Genomic DNA, 19,474 nt, shown 5'->3' with positions numbered 1-19,474 from the left:
ACTAAATGAACGAGTTTAGGTGTTTAATTCATTATTGTTTATGTACAAAAATTACAAAATTATTCATGAATAATGTAAGCAAATAAAGCTCATGAACAATGTTTAACAAAACTTTTTATCAAACTTATAAATAAACCTACAAATAAATAAAAAAGCTTTCAAAATGAACAAACAATGTTGTAATATCAAACTCACTAAGCAATCAAGCAAGCTTAAAGATGTAAAAGCTTCAAACAACTAAACAGATTCAAATTAAGAGCTTGATAACATTCAAGGTCAAGCTAAAAAAATCAACCAAGTTGTTTCAGTAGCTTGGTTAATTCTAGTTGGTCAAATTCCATAAGATCCTATGTATTTTGAAAAAAAGAGATGGAAAATCATATTAAGTGGAAAGTGTCCCCTTTTAGAAAGGGAGAAATAGTAAGGAGAAAGAAAAAAAGAAAGAATAGAGTAATTCATGATGACAACATAATAACGAAGTGCAAAATTTGGAAAATAATTTTAAATGAAAAGGAGTGGGAATACTTCTATTTTTAAAATAGTGATATTTGAATTAAGAATAAGAATGGAAGATTAGAAATATGTATCTTGGTTCAAAATTTCTCCTCGTCTTTTGTTACTAAGTATTGCTAGTTTTTAAATTTCACCATCATGATTGCATGTTTCATTCATCTCGTGTTTTTGTCTACGTTTTGTCTACTGTCGTATGATCTGGAGGTCACGGTTTCGAGTTGCAGAAACAACCTCTTGCAATACAGGTAAGGTACAATAGACCTTGTATTGACAGGAGTTTCGTGCACTTGGCTGCCCTTTATAGATGAGGATATAGTAGGGGATCGAGTCCAATGACGTAGGAGGATCCATATAGTTGACCCCACTTAGTCGGATAATGACTTACTTGTTGATGGTTTTGTTTGAGTAAAATGATTGACAATTCAGTATCCATTTGCTATTTCTCATCCACAAGGTTGTCGATTAGATCACTAATCTTAGTCATGTTTGCAATAATTATATCACATTCTTCATTGGTTGCACCTTCAAAAAGATAGATATGTCCTTGTCCTCTTCTTATCTCTTCTTGTTTAATGAGAAGATGCTAGAATTTTTACTGTTTCCACTTTGGCTTCCTTGTCTCTAGGAGTAATATCATAGTTTGCTCGATGCCACTCCTAATATTAACTTCTTTTTGGATAAGTAAAAGTGGTATATCATGTATCAAGATGTACAAAACCTAATATTAACTTCTTGTCTCAATAGATGGTGGACTTCCAATTAATTTATTCATTTTGAAGCTTCTCACAAGTTGTCATTTCATTATAGTAAACTTATGAATCTTATGGAATTTCAGTTTGAGGGAGAGTTACTACAATAACAGCCAAACCTCATCTCACTAGGTGGGGTCAGCTTTATGAATTCTTCTACACTATTAGGTTCTATCCTCTATTATATCATCATTTATAAAAAAAAAGGGCAGCCCGGTGCACGAAGTTCCCGTCATACGGGGTCCCGGGGAAGGATCCATTGTACCCAGCCTTACCCTGCTTTTTGCAAGAGGCTGTTTTCAGGATTCGAACCCGTGACCTTTTGGTCACATGACAACACTTTACCGTTGGGCCAAGGCTCCCCTTCTATTATATCATCATTTATATTTAAATAAATTTTATCTTATTTTATTATTGCTAACTAATTTTTTTTTAGTTTTCCTCTTCTTCGTTTGATGTGCACATTTGTTATAGTTCACATCGCCTAACTGAAGCATTTATTAGTCATTACATGTCTATACTATCTTGAAGGGGAGCCTTGGAGCAACGGTAAAGTTGTTGCCATGTGACCAAAAGGTCATGAGTTCAAATCCTGGAAACAACCTCTTGCAAAAAGTAGGGTAAGGCTGCGAACAATGGATCCTTCCCCGGACCCCGCATGGCAAGAGCTTCGTGCACCGGGCTGCCCTTATACTATCTTAAACGCGTTTCCAGAGTTTTACTTTCTCACTAATAATTTTATTTTTTATTCCGTCCATCCTTTTATGTCTACATATCCACCTTAACATCCTTATCTCTGTAACTTGAGTCATAACTTAACATTTAATTCCATATAACATAGCAGGTCTAATTGTCGTGATGTAAAACTTTCCTTTAAGTCTTAAAGGTACTAAAATTTATGATCACAAAGTTCCTCCATTTCAACCATCTTGCGTTATTCTTTGTAAGACATCTTTGTTAATCCCTCGATCCTTTTGCAAAAATGATCCTAAATACTTAAAGCTTTCACTTACAAACAACTTATCATCTCTTATCTTAACAATTATCTCATTACGTTTAATATTGCTAAACTTCAATTTCATGTATTCTGTCTTTACTACTAAGTCTAAAATCTTTTACTTCTAGCATTTCCCGCCAAGATTTAAGATTAACATTTACTCCTTCACGTATCTCCTCTATCAAAATAATATCATATGCAAATAACTGACACCACGATACCATGAGTTCATCCATGATGAGTGTAGAAAGATAGGGGCTTAAAGCTAATCGTTTGAAATCTTCACACTTGTATTACATCCTGATACATATCCTTGATTAGTTCAATATATGCTATGCTAACTTTTTTTTTTAGAATTTTCTCTATAATTTCCCTTGAGACTATCATAAACTTTTTTTATCGACGAATATCATGTGCAAATCTTGCTTAAAAGACAGATTATTTAAGTCCTTTGGTGACTGTCATCTACATCATATTTCAAGATCACTTTCTTATAAAAGGCATTTGCTTTAATCTAGTTGTCAACTCTTTGAAGATCGATCTAGTGCATTGTGTCATCTAGGCTTTTGTAATTTTTTTTTCTAGTTTATTAAGTAGCTGAACTTATATAATATTTTTGCACCATCTTGAGGAAGAGTGTTGAAGTTATTAGATATTGAAGTTGTTACTTATTGGTTGTGTTGTGAATTTAGTCCTAAATACAATGTAATAGTTATTTGTTATCAACAATAATATAATATTTTAACCCTCTCAACTTGACCAATCTACCAATTTGAACTGGTGAAATGTCTTGGTTTGGATGTTCGTATCAACTCTTGCCTTTCTATGCCCTTTTTGGTAACTTTAGATTAATTGATGCCAAGAGAAATATGTTTTGGAACAAATATACTTTCATCAAAAGCAACATGTGTAAGCAAAATTTTGATGACATAATTTCTAACTCTCATGTCCTTTGCTCTTTTTTTTGCTCTCGTCTTTATTTATCTTTCTTTCCCTTAATTTATTGTTTGTTTGGAAGTTGATTAATTCAATATGCTATTAAAATCGATTATTATGCTACTGAACTCTCCTTGTTTTCTGTTCAACTTTTTAGTCTAATCTGGTTTACTTAGGCACATTTAGTTCCATAATATTTAAAGGTTAATATTTATGTACTCCATTGTTAGTAGCTGTCTCTCTTTTGAAACCATTATTCTCTTTATTCTCATGATTCGGATACTTAAAAAAGTTCAAGCCCGACTCTCTTTAGATTTCTTTTTCTGGTTTCAGGCTAAATTTCCTAAAATCCTTGATTTATTTATCAACATGTTACTCCCCGCTGAGTGAGTCTGTCAGAATCATACATATCATGGTGCTTATAACGTAACCATTTCTGATATGGCAGGTGTAAACAATCCTTCGGTTGGATGATAATGATCCCTCTTATCATTAAACTACTAAACTCTATGAGTAGATATTGTGAAATTTCATGTGTTGATAATGTCTTGACTACAAGTAACCTTTTCTTCAGATCAATATTATTTTTTCAATTCGTTTCTTATTTTATCATGCATCCAGATATATTTAGTGATATTTCCTTTATGATCTTATGCATGAAAGGACTTTCTGTTTTTAATCTGAGGATAATTACTGTCTCTCTATTTCTACCTTATTAGACTGTACCTGCACGGGGAAAGGATCGATACAAAATTCGACAGGCCTTCATTGCTGAACCTGCGAACTCTCTCATTGTTGCGGATTATGAACAGGTTAGGAACTAAATAACTAGTGAAAACATACTCATGACTAACTCGTGCTTATCTTTGTTCAAACAAAATCTGAAGCTGGAGCTTAGGATACTGGCACACCTTGCTAATTGTACAAGTATGTTGGATGCCTTCAGAGCTGGTGGAGATTTCCATTCTAGAACAGCTACCAATATTTATGCACATGTGCGAGACGCTGTTGAAGAAAAAAAAGTACTGCTTGAGTGGCATCCTCAACTGCAAAAATATGAACCTCCGGTCCCATTACTAAAGGTGAGACACCAATACAATCATAATATACACACACACACACCCCAATTTTACTTGATAAAGAAGCATTTCTTGTTGGATGGACGCTCCAATTAAAAAATAAAAGTATTTATTTTATTTCTAAAAAATCATCCAGCCAAGTAAAATAAATTAGTATATGATATAAATTTGAATTTTTTTATTATTATTTTGAGTTATTCTATTTCTAACAAGCCTAGATATTCATGATTCATATCAAGTCTTTAGAGGTTGATAAGGCCTATCCATCCTACTGTTGTTCAATCATCTCAATAATGATACATTTTCTGAAGATTATTTTCTCATGAGATTGATGGAAGTCAGCAATCCCTTTTGATATTGTTGGTTGAGGTTCGTGGAATTATCCTCACATTACTCCAAGTTACATGAGGTTGCTAGTTGAGGCATCTGACCTTGCTCTTGCATCCTTAATTAGCCTTGTGCTAATGTGCTGTCACAGCTCTTCAGTGCTATTGTAAACAGAGGATGCAAGAGCTCTTCACAATTGTAAACAGAGGATGCAAGAGCTCTTCACATGAGTATTTTGTGGAGACCAAGCTTCTCAGCCTGCGAGATTATCTTTGTGCTACAAAGGTTCATTCATATTAGGCGGACACTGGTAATAGAAAAGTGCAACAATTTTATCTTGAGATTTATTTAGGGGTTGATTCAAGAATGTAATAGAAATTGCAAGAATCAGAATTTGAGACTTGGTACAAGAGCATATGTGAATCCAATAAAAGACAAATTGCAGACCTTAATAGAGAGAAGCCTATCAGATACAAAATCAGATATGGACATGTGATAACTTAATTAGTGGATTTGTTGATATCATCCTTGCATGATTATTATTTTTTAAAAATGATAAATGTTAAGAGCTCTGCCCATATTACTTCATAAGTTAGAAAACACTACTTAAGCAGCAAGATTGAGGAATATGGAAATAAAACAAACTTCCTTCCATTACTACACTGGGGAGTTTTAAGTTTTGCTTGCTATCTTAACTAATGGTAGTAAGTTTTCTGTGTGTTTGGAGCTCTAACCACCTAGGTTCTAGTATCGTCAATTCACTGGTTCAATAATGTCAGCGCAGTAGGTAGGACTATCTTTGAATATATTGCGATTCTTATAGCACTAGGAATAATTTTAACCGAAAAACTCACAGAGAAAATATGCTATTAAATCGAAGAATGTATGACATCCATACCCTCTATAAATCAAACAATAAAGATCAAAGTACCTAACAGGATAGGACAAAATTTTAAAATACTTAAATAACCTTTAAACATTTAAAACTTGGAATTTAAAATTAACCCTAAATTTAACCTTAGTTATTAAACAATATAATTTTCATTGGAGCAAAAGGTGATATTGCTCATCCCAAGCGGCCCATATCGCTGGCCCCACAACAACATACAGGCAAGTAAATCACGGGGGACGTTTTGCTCTAGCGGAATGACCCATTATATGGGGGAGGTTAGGTACTCAACAAGGCATTTTGCATCCACTGAGAACTTGATTTCTAGGCTAGTTATTAGCCTCTTTCTTAGGTTCTCAATTTTGAGTATAAGGAACAATTGCCTCATTTACTTTGATTCGTATGGTTTCTTCGTTAGTTTTCCTTGATTTACCTATTGAATATGAGAAACTACTTTATTTTCATCTTTGCTTTATTCTTTGAGAAATTTATTTTCTTTATCACCTACATCTTCAGATGTGTCTTCTAATTAGCAAGGAATAGTTTTCTTTTTCAAATGAATATAGCTGGGTTTAAGGTTTTAAATGTCAAGTCATTTTGGTCGGCATGGGTGAAAATTACTATTCCTCGCTATTGGCTCACAAAACATATAGTGACTGTTATTTAAGATAAAAAGAATACTTTATTTAACGAAGAGTGAGACATATTTATATACAAACTAGAGATATATTTTAAGAAACTATAATTAGGCTAATTAATAATTAACCTAATTGATAGATATATTTTAACTACGGTTTTTTACTAAATCCAGTAGGTAACTTTGGGAAATGACGAAATCACGTAGGTAAGTTGAAAAATGACGAAATCACGTATGCTGTACTGATTTTACCCCTGTTACAATCGATTCTTTTACCAGTCGAATCATTTTTTTCATCAGCCGATTTTGATCAAAATCAGCTGATCAATCAATTTCGGGACCTAGAGATCTCAGAATTATATGAAACCAGTTCCTATGTGCTCGTCTAGTTCTTATGATTATATCCATGCCCTCAAACATCAATTTGACCCAATATATTGAGAGCAATGATTTTTTGAACATGAAAAACTAATTCATGTTCAAAAAATCATTGCTCTCAATATATTAGGTCAAATTGATGTTTGAGGGCATGAATATAATCATAAGAACTAGACGAACACATAGGGACTGGTTTTATATCAATCAGAGATAGTTTGCCCATCAAACGATTTTTTTCCAAAATAGATTTTTTAAAAATCCATCATGAACAGTATTATTTTTAAAAAAGTTAATTCGTGTTCAAACGAATACTGCGCTCAATATATTGTGTCAAATTGATGTTTTAGGGCATTTATATAGTCAGAAGAATTAGACGAACACATAGAGACCTAGTTTCATATCATTCCGAGGTCTCTAGGTCCATGAGCTTGTTTCGGCTAATTTTGGCCGAAAACGGCTGATGGACGTAGAGACCTCGGAATGACATGAAATCAATTCCCATGTGTTCGTCTAGTTTTCCTGATTATAAAAATGCCCTCAAATATCAATTTGACTTGATATATTGAGAGCAATGATTTTTAGAATATGAAAATGTGTTCAAAAAATTAATTCGTGTTCAAAAAATCATTGCTCTCAATATATCGGGTCAAATTGATGTTTCAAGGTATTTTTATAATCAGGAGAACTAGAGAAACACATAGGAATTGATTTCATGTCATTCCGAGCTCTCTAGGTCCATTAGCCCGCCTATCAGCCGGTTTTGACCGAAATCGGTTGATGGATGGATTTTTTGAAAATTGATTCGACTGGAAAAAATTAGTCAAATCGATTTCCAATGGACTTTTCAAATAGTTTGGAAATTGATTCGACTTATTTTTTTCTAGTCGAATCGATTTTCGAAAACTCCATCCATCAATCAATTTCGCCCAAAATCGGTTGATGGACCTAGACCTCGGAATGACATGAAATCAATTCCTATGTGCTTGTCTTGTTCTTTTGATTATAAAAATGCCTCAAACATCAATTCGACCCGATATATTGAAAGCAATGATTTTTTAAACCATAGAGTGCTTGGAATCAAGTGAAACCATGTCAAATTGATGAACATAGAGTGCTCGGAATGAAGTGAAATCATATCCTATGAGTTCTTCTGGTTCTCCTGATTATATCTATGCCCTCAAATATCAATTTGACATAATATATTGAGAATAATGATTTTTTGAACACGGATTAGTTTCCGAACACATTTTCAGGTTTAAAAAATTATTGCTTTCAATATATCGGGTCAAATTGATGTTTGAGGGCATTTTATAATAAGGAGAACTAGACAAACACATAGGAATTGATTTCATGTCATTTTGAGATCTCTAGGTCCATCAGTCCGTCCATCAACCGATTTCGGCCGAAATCGGTTGATGGATGGATTTTTCGAAAATCGATTCGACTATAAAAAAATCAGTCGAATCAATTTCCAAACTGTTTTAAAAATCTATCGGAAATTGATTTGACTGGTTTTTTTTCCAATCGAATCAATTTTTGAAAAATCCATCCATCAGCCGATTTCGGCCAAAATCTGCTGATGGACGGGTTGATGGACCTATAGATCTCGGAATGACATGAAATCAATTCTTATGTGTTTGTCTAATTCTCCTGATTATAAAAATGCCCTCAAATATCAATTTGACCCGATATATTGAGAGCAATGATTTTTGGAACATGAATTAACTAGTTCTCCTGATTATAAAAATGCCCTCAAACATCAATTTGACCCGATATATTGAGAGCAATGATTTTTTGAACATGAATTAATTTTTCGAACACAGTTTCTTGTTCTAAAAATTATTGCTCTCAATATATCGGGTCAAATTGATATTTGAGGGCATTTTTATAATCAGGAAAACTAGATGAATACATAGGAATTTATTTCATGTCATTCCGAGGTCTCTACGTCCATCAGCCGTTTTCTGCCAAAATTGGACGAAACCGGCTGATGGACCTAGAGACCTCGGAATAATATGAAACTAGGTCTCTATGTGTTCGCCTAATTCTTCTGACTATATAAATGCCCTCAAACATCAATTTGACATAATATATTGAGCGCAGTGTTCGTTTGAACACGAATTAATTTTTTTAAAAATAATACTGTTCATGATGGATTTTTAAAAAATCTATTTTGGAAAAAATCGTTTGATGGGCAAACGATCTTTGATTGATATGAAATTAATTCCTATGTGTTCGTCTAGTTCTTATGATTATATTCATGTCCTCAAACAACAATTTGACCTAATATATTGAGAACAATGATTTTTTGAATATGAATTAGTTTTTCATGTTCAAAAAATCATTGCTCTCAATATTTTGGATCAAATTGATGTTTGAGGGCATGGATATAATCATAAGAACTAGACGAACACATAGAAACTGGTTTCAAATAATTTTGAGATCTCTAGGCCCCGAAATTGGCTGATCAGTCGATTTTGATTGAAATCGACTGATGAAAAAAATGATTCAACTGGTAAAAGAATCGATTCGACTGAAACAGTAACAGGGGTAAAATCGGTACAGCATACGTGCTTTTGTCATTTTTCAACTTACCTACGTGATTTCGTGATTTCCCAAAGTTACCTACTGGGTTCCGTAAAAAGCCATTTTAACTAATATATATTGTAACAAATATATACATATATGGTAACTAATATATAGATAATACTCCCCAAGTTGGAATAGATATTAATCATACCCAATTTGTTACAAAGATAATCAACCCGAACCCGATTTAAAGCATTTGTGAAGATATCCCTAAGTTCACTGTCTTCACATCCTGTAGAAATCAAGCTTTGTTGAATTTTCTCACGAATAAAATGTCAATCAATTTTAATGTGTTTAGTTTGTTCATGAAACACAGGATTCGATGCAATATGAAGAGCAGTTTGATTATCACACCACAGTTTAGTTGGTACTGAAATTTTATGTCTTTAGTCAAGAGTTAATATAGCCACATTATCTCGCATACAGACTGTGCCATAGCCCTATATCTTGACTTTGCATTGGATTGTGACACAATGTTTTGCTTCTTACTCTTCCACGAGATTAAATTTTCTCAAAAAAAATACAATAACCTGAAGTAAATCTTCTATCCATTTTGGAACATGCTCAATCTGCATCTCAAAAACATTCAATATGAGTGTGCCCTTGATTTTCATATACGATACCAGTCCAGGTGCTCCTTTAAGTAACACAAAATTTGCTCTAATGCTAGCCAATGATGAACGTTTGGAGGTGACATATACTGATTGACAACACTAACCGAATATACAATATCTGGACGAGTTGTGGTAAGATAATTCAACTTCCCAACTGACCTTCGATATCTCGTAGGATATTTAAATAGTTCCCCATCTCTTATGATGTGCATGTTTTAAGTCATTGAAGCACTACAAGGTTTGACCCCCAATTTTCTTATCTTAGTTAATAAGTCGAGGACATATTTTCTCTGAGATAGAAATATATCTTTTTTACTCATAATTTTAACACTTAAGAAATACTTTAGCATCCCCAAATTTTTCGTATGAAATTGAGTATGAATGAAAGATAGAGATAAGATTCTAGTAGTATCACTTGCAGTGACAACAATATCATCCACATATATAACTAATAGAATGATACAAGTTCCTGACTTCTTGTAGAACACAAAATGATTATACGTGCTTTTCATCATATCAAATTTTTTAACAACCTGACTAAATTTTTCAAACCAAGCATGAGGTCTCTATTTCAAATCGTACAAAGATTTTCAAAGACGACAAACTTGCCTTGACTCCTCTTGAGTAACAAAATCAAGAGTTTGCTCCATATACACCTACTGAAGATCACCATGAAGAAAAATATTTTTGATGTCAAGTTAATGTAAAGGCCAATGATGAGTAGTGACCATTGAAATAAACAATCGAATAGATGTCAACTTTGCAATAAGAGAAAAAGTGTCAGAATAATCCACCCCATAGATCTGAGCATAGCCTTTAGCGACAAGACGAGCTTTTAATGACCCATTCGGATTGATTTTAACTATGAATATCCATTTACATCCAATGGCTCGTTTCCCTAAGGTAGATCGACCAAGTCCCAAGTACCATTATCATCTAAAGAATTTATCTCCTCTATCATTGCATCTTTCCAACTAGAGATATGACCTCACTTACAGTTTTAGGAATAGAGATAGAGTCAAGTGAAGCAATAAAAGAACAAGAGGAAGAGACAAGCCGTTATAAGAAACAAAAGTAGGATAAGTACACTGGCGTTTATCTTTGCGTAACACAATAGGAAGATCATCGCTCATACTGGATCTGATGATGAAGTAGTAGGTATAGGATATGAATCTAGAGGGTGACGTCTGGAGTAGGCTTGAATAATAGGAGGCTTGATAGGAGCCGGTTCCGGGATGGGTGCCGAGGATGTGATAGAATACACCAACAAATCATAATTCTCCTTTTGACAAGTCAGAATAGGTAAGGACGGGAAATAAGATATCTTCCATGAAGGTAACATCAATTTAGACAAGATATTTGTTAATATTGGAACAATAATATCTATAACTTTTTGAAGATGAGAACAAAAGGAAGATACACTTTAAAGACTTGAGATCTAATTTAGTGACATGTGGACGAATATTTCGAACAAAACAAGTGCTACCAAATATCCTAGGGTTAATAGGAAATGATGACTTATTGGGAAAACAAATTTTATAAGGGATCTCACTATAACAAACAGAGGATGACATGCGGTTAATGAGAAAATATGTTGTAGAATTTGCATCAACTCAAAAAGGTTTGGGAATATTTATTTGAAATAAAAGAGTCCATGCAGTTTCAAGATGTTTATTTTTATGTTTAGCCACACGATTTTGGGATGGAGTATGCCATTTTGACCCATACGATTGGAATAAACTGGACATATACTCCTTAGCATTATCACTTCGCAAAGTACGGATGGATATATTGAATTGAATTTTAATCTCAGTATAAAAGACACAAAACAAAGAAAATAATTCAGAACGATTTTTCATTAAATATAACTAGATTATACGAGAATAATCATCCACAAAAATAACAAAATACCTAAAATTAGGTTTAGATAAAATAGGACAAGGACCATGAACTAACTTAAAAGGAATAGTAGCACGTTTATTTACTCTAGGATTCGAATTAAGATGGTGATGTTTTGCAAACTCACACGACTCACAATTTAATGAAGACATTGTGGACAAAGTTTTTTAACAGAGGGAGAGATGGATGTCCCAAGCTATTATGAGCCTCGAAAGGAGAAGTCACACTCGAGCAAGCCAAAGAATTGGGGAGCGATGTGTCAAGAATGTAGAAGTCTCCATACTTATGTCCTTTATCAATAATCTTTTTCGTCAAAAGATCTTGAAATAAGCAATAATTAGGAAAAATGTGATCCAACAGTTGAGATTACGAGTTAGTTGACTAACAGAGAGCAAATTAAAATATAAATTAGGTAAATGTAAGATAGAGGATAAAGGAAACAAAGGGGTAGGATTGATAATGTTAGACCCACGAACACAAGATGGAGACCTATCAACTAAAGTAACGGTATGAGTATTAGTTTTGGACTGAAAAGTAGAAAATAGACTAGAATTGCTTGTCATATGATCCGTGGCACCAGGTTCAATGACCCATTTGGAGTGTGAAGAAAGAAGACATGCGTTTTGTTTACCTGAATTAGCAATAGCAGTTACAGAGGGAGATGACGACATGAGTGATTCCTGATAGTTTGAGAATTTGGTAAATTCATCTGTAGAAATAAGGATTGATTTATCAGAGACATTATTAGTGAACACAATATGGGCAAATGTTTTTGTTGATTTTTATAGTGAAGCTTTCTACACTCAAACTTTGTATGACCTGACTTACGATAATAATTACACACAATTCCACCAGAATTCAAGTTTGAAAGTCTTGAGAGCCTCTTCCTTTGCTTCCATTGTGACTAGTTGATCTTCTAGGCACATAATTAGTATTGCAACTTACCAAGGCACCACTAAGCGGAACAGATGTAGTACTTTCTGTACAGAGAATACGATTAAATACATCTTGTAGAGAAGAGACCTTAGAATCAAAGAGAACTTGTGACTTAACAGACTCAAAGTCAGGAGATAGCCTAGCAAGGAAGCTCATGACATCCATATGCTCTCGTTAGAATTGTTGAACCTTCTCATATATCTTTTTGAACGCCATAGAATAATTGATCAGAGGCCAATCTTGTTTTTCCACACGATAAAAGGCTTTTCAAACCTCATACATGTGGGAGAGATACCCTTTTCCAAAGTACAAAAATTTCAAATAATCCATCAGTTCTTTAACTTGATTGATCGAACCAATTATCTCACTATCAATACAATTTCGAATATGAAGGAATTAGCGAGCATCCTCTCTAAGCCATGTTTGTTTTGTATCTATCGTTAGGAGGATCATCAATCAAATGACCATCTTTATCAATACTTCGTAGATAAAGACAAACAATCTTACTCTAATCTAAATAGTTCGAACCATTTAACTTATGGCCCGTGATCTTAGACATCACGGGAACTACATCCGTCACAATAGATGACTTATTCTCAACCATAAGCTTTTATCCCACAGGAGAAGGACGATCAACCAAAACGCAGCGACTGTGGGAAGAGAAAACGCAGCAACAGGGGATGGAGTGTTTGGGAAGAAGCAGAAACAGAGGATTTCTGAAAATGTGAAAGAGCAACTATCTTCTGCTAAAGAAGAGGTTGAAAATAAAACGTGCACGGCTTAATATGGAAGACAGAAGCAGAAAATAAAATGGAGACAGAAGCAGAAAACTAATTTGGTGAAAGATGAGCTTACGGCTAATCCAAACAGCAGAAAACGCATGCAGTATGCATCTGCATCTGTTTCATTGGAACCAAGAAGTATGAGAAAGGATCTCTAGCTTGTGCCAGAAAGAGAAAACACAGCAAGGAGAAGAGAGAACACAGCAACAGGAGAAGAGATGTGCGCGGAAGAACTGGGCAAAAGCAAAAACAAAAGCAAAAGGTGAGAACATGCGGCCGGAAGAACTGGGCAGAGAAAGTGAGGTAGATAAAAAATATTAAAAAGGGCAGTCCGGTGCACGAAGCTCCCGTCATGTGGGGTACTGGGGAAGGATCCATTCTACGCAGTCTTATCCTGCTTTTTGTAAGAGGCTGTTTCCAGTATTCGAACCCGTGACCTTTTGGTCAGATGGCAACAACTTTACCGTTGTGTCAAGACTCCCCTTCATAAAAAATATTAAAGAAGCTTGATAATCAAATAAGAACCTGCTGTTTTATGTCTGTTGTCAATGCATCCTCCTCGCTGCCCTTGCTGTTACCTCTTCCTAAATTAGTGAACCCCATTGACGTGTGGTTTAGAATAGTGTTGGTATGTTTCTACAACCAATTCTATCAATCTTGGTAATAATTAATAATGCTCACTCATATGAGAGAATTGATCTATTACTTTGTTCTGCCCAACTAGTCTCAAACTGTTTAGTTCATCTATTTAACCTTATAAAGTAGGTGTATTGGTTCACAATTTAATGTGTTTTACTTGTGATGGTCTCACTTAATGCTTAGGTCCTCATCAAGATCCAAAGTCTAGTCCATAATTCATAATCATCCTTAAATTAACATGTAATGCCTAGTGGTCCTTCCATCTTAATACATGCATTTCTTTTCAAATACATCATCAAACCTACGATAAAGTTTGATGTATTACCAATTTTAACGAAACTTTTAGATGAACTTTCTTTTCTTATTAACTTTATTGTCCCAATCATTAGCCCAAATATGTTTACTCTAAGTTATGGTGAGTTGCTAATCAAAGCTTATAAATCTCCTTTAATATTGCTCTAGTTATCAAGTGCGACTACTACACTAGAATGCCATACAATCTCTTGGAACCAGAGAGCAGTAACTTTTACACTCACGTGGGGTATGCTGCAACTATTGAAGACGTTAGCTAAAATTGTGCATTTGGCTCCATAACAAATATAGTTTTTCTATGTTAGTTCAATTGCTTATTTATTTTGAGTTTTTCTGTTAGGATGCTAATTATTTTCAGATTGACTATTGAGTTATTGATTATAACTTAGCGGAGCATAAAGTTAAATTTCTTATGATATTATGCAGAACCATTAGATTGTGCAGGGTAAAAGATCCCATATAACTGTCTCCTTACATTGATTATAGGATGTATTTGCTGCTGAAAGGAAGAGGGCTAAATTGCTTAATTTCTCTATTGCGTATGGCAAAACTCCTCTTGGAATTTCTCATGATTGGAAGGTAATACCTGAGTAGTGTGAATATCCATTTTATTTTGGTTGATTACCTAATTTGATCATCTATGAAGCATTTGTCCCTGTATTACTTTGTGAATAGATTCCCATTAGGGAAGCTGAAGAGACAATCAATTTGTGGTACAAAGGGAGGGAAGAGGTTTTGCATTGGCAAAATCAACAAAAAATGGAAGCTAGAAATAACAAATTTGTCAAGACATTACTTGGGCGATCACGCCATTTTCCTTCTTTGGTGAATGCTGGAAATGCTCAGAGGGCTCACATTGATCGAATGGCTATTAATACTCCAGTTCAGGTATTTTTCCCTATCTTAGTGTTTAGTATATCCTTGGATGATTTATATGGAAGAAGGATATTGAAACCTTTATCCTTTTCTTGGAAATTTTCTCGTAGAAACAACTGATTGGTTTTTCCCTGTATCATTTCCTAAATGTTAGGGAGATTAATATACTGATAAAAGTGGCTTGAATTGACATCAAGGTGAATCCTTACAGATGTACCATTTGTGAGGAAAAAAAAACATCTATGCTCCATTTTTGAAATACTGGACAATTTAATATTTCATAGTTATCACCTCTTGAAATGGAATTTTATTTTATGTGGGCTCAAGAACTTTCGACAAGGGCAATATCTTACTGTTAGTTTCTTCCAAAGGACTATAAAACGGTTGATTAAGATGGCAAAAGTAGTGTAAAAATGATAAAAATGTTTATTGATGAAATATTCATTTACAATATCCATTACTAGTGTTGTAAATGTGACGGTAAGCGGTGGCGGGGCGGTCAACGACCGCCTATCGCCTAGGCGGTTGATTTATTTATTTTTAACACTTTTTTATAAATAATAATATAAATAGTCATCATTTTTTATGTAATATATATAATTAAGTGATGTATATGTATAAATAAGCTTCATACAATACAATACAATTTATATAGGTACAAATAAATATATAAATGCAACTAACAATATAATTAATAAAGATTCATCACCATATTAATATTAAAAAAGTAATATCATTACTTTTACCAAAAGTCTAAGTTTAAAATTCAAAGTTTCAATTCAATACGATAACAAACCAACAAGGACTAGATTAAATATAACTAATCTTCTAAATCCTCTCCACATGCACCATCAACTCCATTCGTAATTTGATCATCGAACTCAAAATCAGCATCTTCATTCTCCTTCTCCGATGTATCTAAATCCTCATCAAGTTCTCTAATAAGGATCTTCCTTGTACTCTTCCTTGGTTGTAGTACTTCATTCACTCCCAAGGCCTCCACCATCATTCTCCAAGTAAGTTTCGAACCCAGTTCGACCTCATCTTCATTACCACCATCAACAAGCCAACCTTGAGCTTTACTAGCATGAGAGGCTAGAAGCAAATATCTGCCTATTTCTCTTTTACTCTTCTTCATAAGATTGACGTTGAATTTGACATATACAAGTTTATTCAATCTTGATATCTCGAGTTTGTTCCTCTTCTTAGTATGTATTTAAACAATTAGAAAATTATTAAAAATTAATAAAATGCAAGGATAGATAACATAATTTATGAATACTACTTACCCCTTCAAATCGAGTATAATTTTTTCATACCCTGATGAACTACTTGTCAAAGAAAGAAATTTCATTGCTACTTTTTTTTGTATGTTTGAAGTGTCGCCACCATAATTGGACCACCATCCAACACTTTAAAAAAGTAAAGAGGCAAAAAAAAATAATAATAAACCAAAAAATAGGTAAAAGAGACATGCATGTTAGTGAATAGAAATAAAGGAAAGAGATGTATCCGAATTAAAGTCATGGTACACATCCACCTTCTCATATGTTGCGACCGCCATTTTTCTTCCAAAGTTTTCGGATTTACTCAATTGCTTCAATAATTCATCGTTAGAAATGGTGGATCGCATGACCTCGTTAATGAGAAAAATTCTCTAAACACAATTCAAGAACTTATTCATAACATTAGTGTCATTTTGTATGCTTGGATCTTTGAATTAAAAAACCAGATTCAACAAGTAAGCGACACGATACAAAGGACTATCAAGTCTATCTTTAGATTTCTCATCAATAATCTTCAAAATAGGGGTGACATTTTCTTCCTTTGTGAATGTCTTTCTAATTTCTTCCTTGACTTGTTTAAGTGTACCAAATAAAAAGGGCGTTGAAGGTTTTTTGTCACTGTCAATAAGGCGTAAAACTTTCACTAAAGGGGTGAAAACATTCAAATCCAAAGAAACACCATTCCAAAAAGAGATATTGGTTACGTTGCCTCTTTCCCCTTCATACTACTTAATTTTGTTTTGCTCCACTCTGATGTAAACATAAGTCTCAATTGATATTTCTTGTTTTGAGACTTTCTAAGGTCAAAAATGAAGTAACAAATCTAATCACCTTGGACTTCACAATATCCCTCTTCTTGGTATATTTCCTTATAATAACCAAAGTTCTATGATGTGCATAGATGAACATTGATAGGCCCTTTGCTTTCGTAAGCATACCGTTAAACTTGGATAGCTTTCTAATTGCTTCAAGTATGAGGTTGATTGTATGAGTCGCACAAGAGGTTAAAAAATTTGAGGTTGTGTAACATTCAACAATTCCACCGTCGTCATATTGTTTGTCGCATTGTCCATCACTACTTGAACAACATGTTGAGAACCAATTTCATTAATGTATTTTCCCACAAACTTGAAGATGTAAGCCCTGGTGTGTGCCTCCATGGATTCTTCAATAGAACCAAGAAAGTGCCTAATTTGCAATTAACACATAAATTCATAATGCTTCTCCTCTTGCGATCCGTCCATACATCGGTCATAATTGAATATCCATTTTTCATCCACTCTACTTCATGCTGTTTTAGAAATAATTTGGTCCTCTCAACTTCTTGCTTTAAAAGTGGCTCTCTTAGAAGATATTGACTTGGAGGTTTGTAGCCTGAGTCGAATGAGTCGAATTGGCCAACCGTCTCTACAAATTATCAAAATCTTTGATTGTAAATTGTATGAAAAGGAATCCTCGCCTCATAAATCCATCTTGCAAGGTACTCATGCACATCATTTGTAAACTTTAACTTCAATACATCATTTATGTTTTGTTGTCTTGCCTTTGTTGGGCCGATTGCGGATGCCCACTTATCAATAAGCCTGAGGTGCTTTGACTTCTTTTTAGAAGAATCTCCCTCTACTTGACAATCATCATCGTGTACTTCAGCATCTATATTTACTTCCGCCCTTTCTTAGCATTTATCCTATCTTAACAATTTATATGTCTACTACTACTTCTATATATTCTACCTTTATTTAGTCTAAAACCTTTTACTTCCAGCGTTTCCAACCAAGATTCAAGCTTATCATTTACTCTTTCACATGTCTTATCGATGAACGCAAGGACGCAAGGTCATCTGCAAACAAAATGCACCTTGGTAACGTGTCTATTGAGTTCATTCATGACTAGTGTAAACAAAATATGAATTTAAAGTTAATCTTTGATATAACCCTATCTTTATTTTTCAAAGTAATGAGTGAAGCCAACAATATGCTTGTGTCTACAACTTGATACAAAAAAAAAGGAAAAAGAAACATCTATAAAATAGCTTAAGCGAGAGAGAAAAATAAGGATCTCACCTAAAGAAGATTCATTAAAGATGAATCCAATTGCATACCTAATGAAGGATGAGGAAATAAAGAAGCAATGGAATAAGTATTTTCATTAACTTTTAATGAAGGTTTAGTAACCAACTTAGCTTAAAAAATTTAAGTAGGTAAAAAAATATATGAAAAATTAAATTTTTATTAGAAAATTTAAAATTCACATTAAATGAGATGTAAAATAGAAAAATGATTGGATTAGATGATATTTTAATTTAACATGATGTTGAAAATGAATAAAAAGTTGATTAGTGGAGGATAAGTACTCTATTCCCTTATATAAAAATAAAGAAGACATACAAATATTGTGCGAATTATAGGAGCATCAAAAGTTGATTAGTGGAGGATAAGTACTCTATTCCTCTATTAATTATTCAATAATGAGTCATACGATGAAATTTTGGGAAAGTGTGATGGAAAAAAGACTAAGGAGACCAAAATGATAGAAAAGCAATTTGGATTTATATTTGAAAGGTTAACAATAGAAGTTATATATCTTCTTTTACAAGTGATTGAAAAGTTTCTCGAAAAGAAGTTTTACAGATGATATCCGTTGATCTAAAAAAAACTAATGATGGAGCGGAATTTATTGTAGAATTCTAGAAAAGTATTAGCGTAACATATATTGGAATAATTAATAATATACACGAGGATTTAATAATATAAAATTAGATATGAATATGTATTCTTGTTGCACTAACATCAAAATGAATAATATTATTATACTATTAAATGAATATTATATTACTTTTTATATATATGCATATTAAAATTATTTTAAATAAACTATAATTCATTTAACATATTGTATTATTTTTTATTTCAATTTTTAGTCACGAGCTGCTATGATTCTTAATATGAAAATTCACCTAAGTAATTCATAATGTGAACCTCCTTTTAACAACTATGAGTTCATAGGTTCTTGAACTAATCAACCTAGGATACATCA

The 19,474-nt window shown here is 33.4% G+C and overlaps 1 protein-coding gene across 3 annotated transcripts in view; it reads left to right on the top strand.

The window, feature by feature from the left end:
- LOC121985287 (DNA polymerase I A, chloroplastic-like) overlaps positions 1-19,474 on the top strand; it is an 82,709-nt gene that overhangs the window by 45,024 nt on the left and 18,211 nt on the right. For all 3 annotated transcript variants that reach the window (XM_042538639.1, XM_042538638.1, XM_042538641.1), the window contains 4 exons: positions 3,915-4,007; positions 4,083-4,277; positions 14,763-14,855; positions 14,952-15,164. In XM_042538639.1, the coding sequence (XP_042394573.1) occupies positions 3,915-4,007; positions 4,083-4,277; positions 14,763-14,855; positions 14,952-15,164 (594 nt within the window). The remainder of the gene's footprint in view (positions 1-3,914; positions 4,008-4,082; positions 4,278-14,762; positions 14,856-14,951; positions 15,165-19,474) is intronic.

Source organism: Zingiber officinale, chromosome 5B (genome assembly GCF_018446385.1).
Source record: "Zingiber officinale cultivar Zhangliang chromosome 5B, Zo_v1.1, whole genome shotgun sequence".
NCBI classification, from domain to species: Eukaryota; Viridiplantae; Streptophyta; class Magnoliopsida; order Zingiberales; family Zingiberaceae; genus Zingiber; species Zingiber officinale.
The sequence above is the reverse complement of the archived record's forward strand: the minus strand, read 5'-3'. Positions and strand labels throughout refer to the sequence as shown.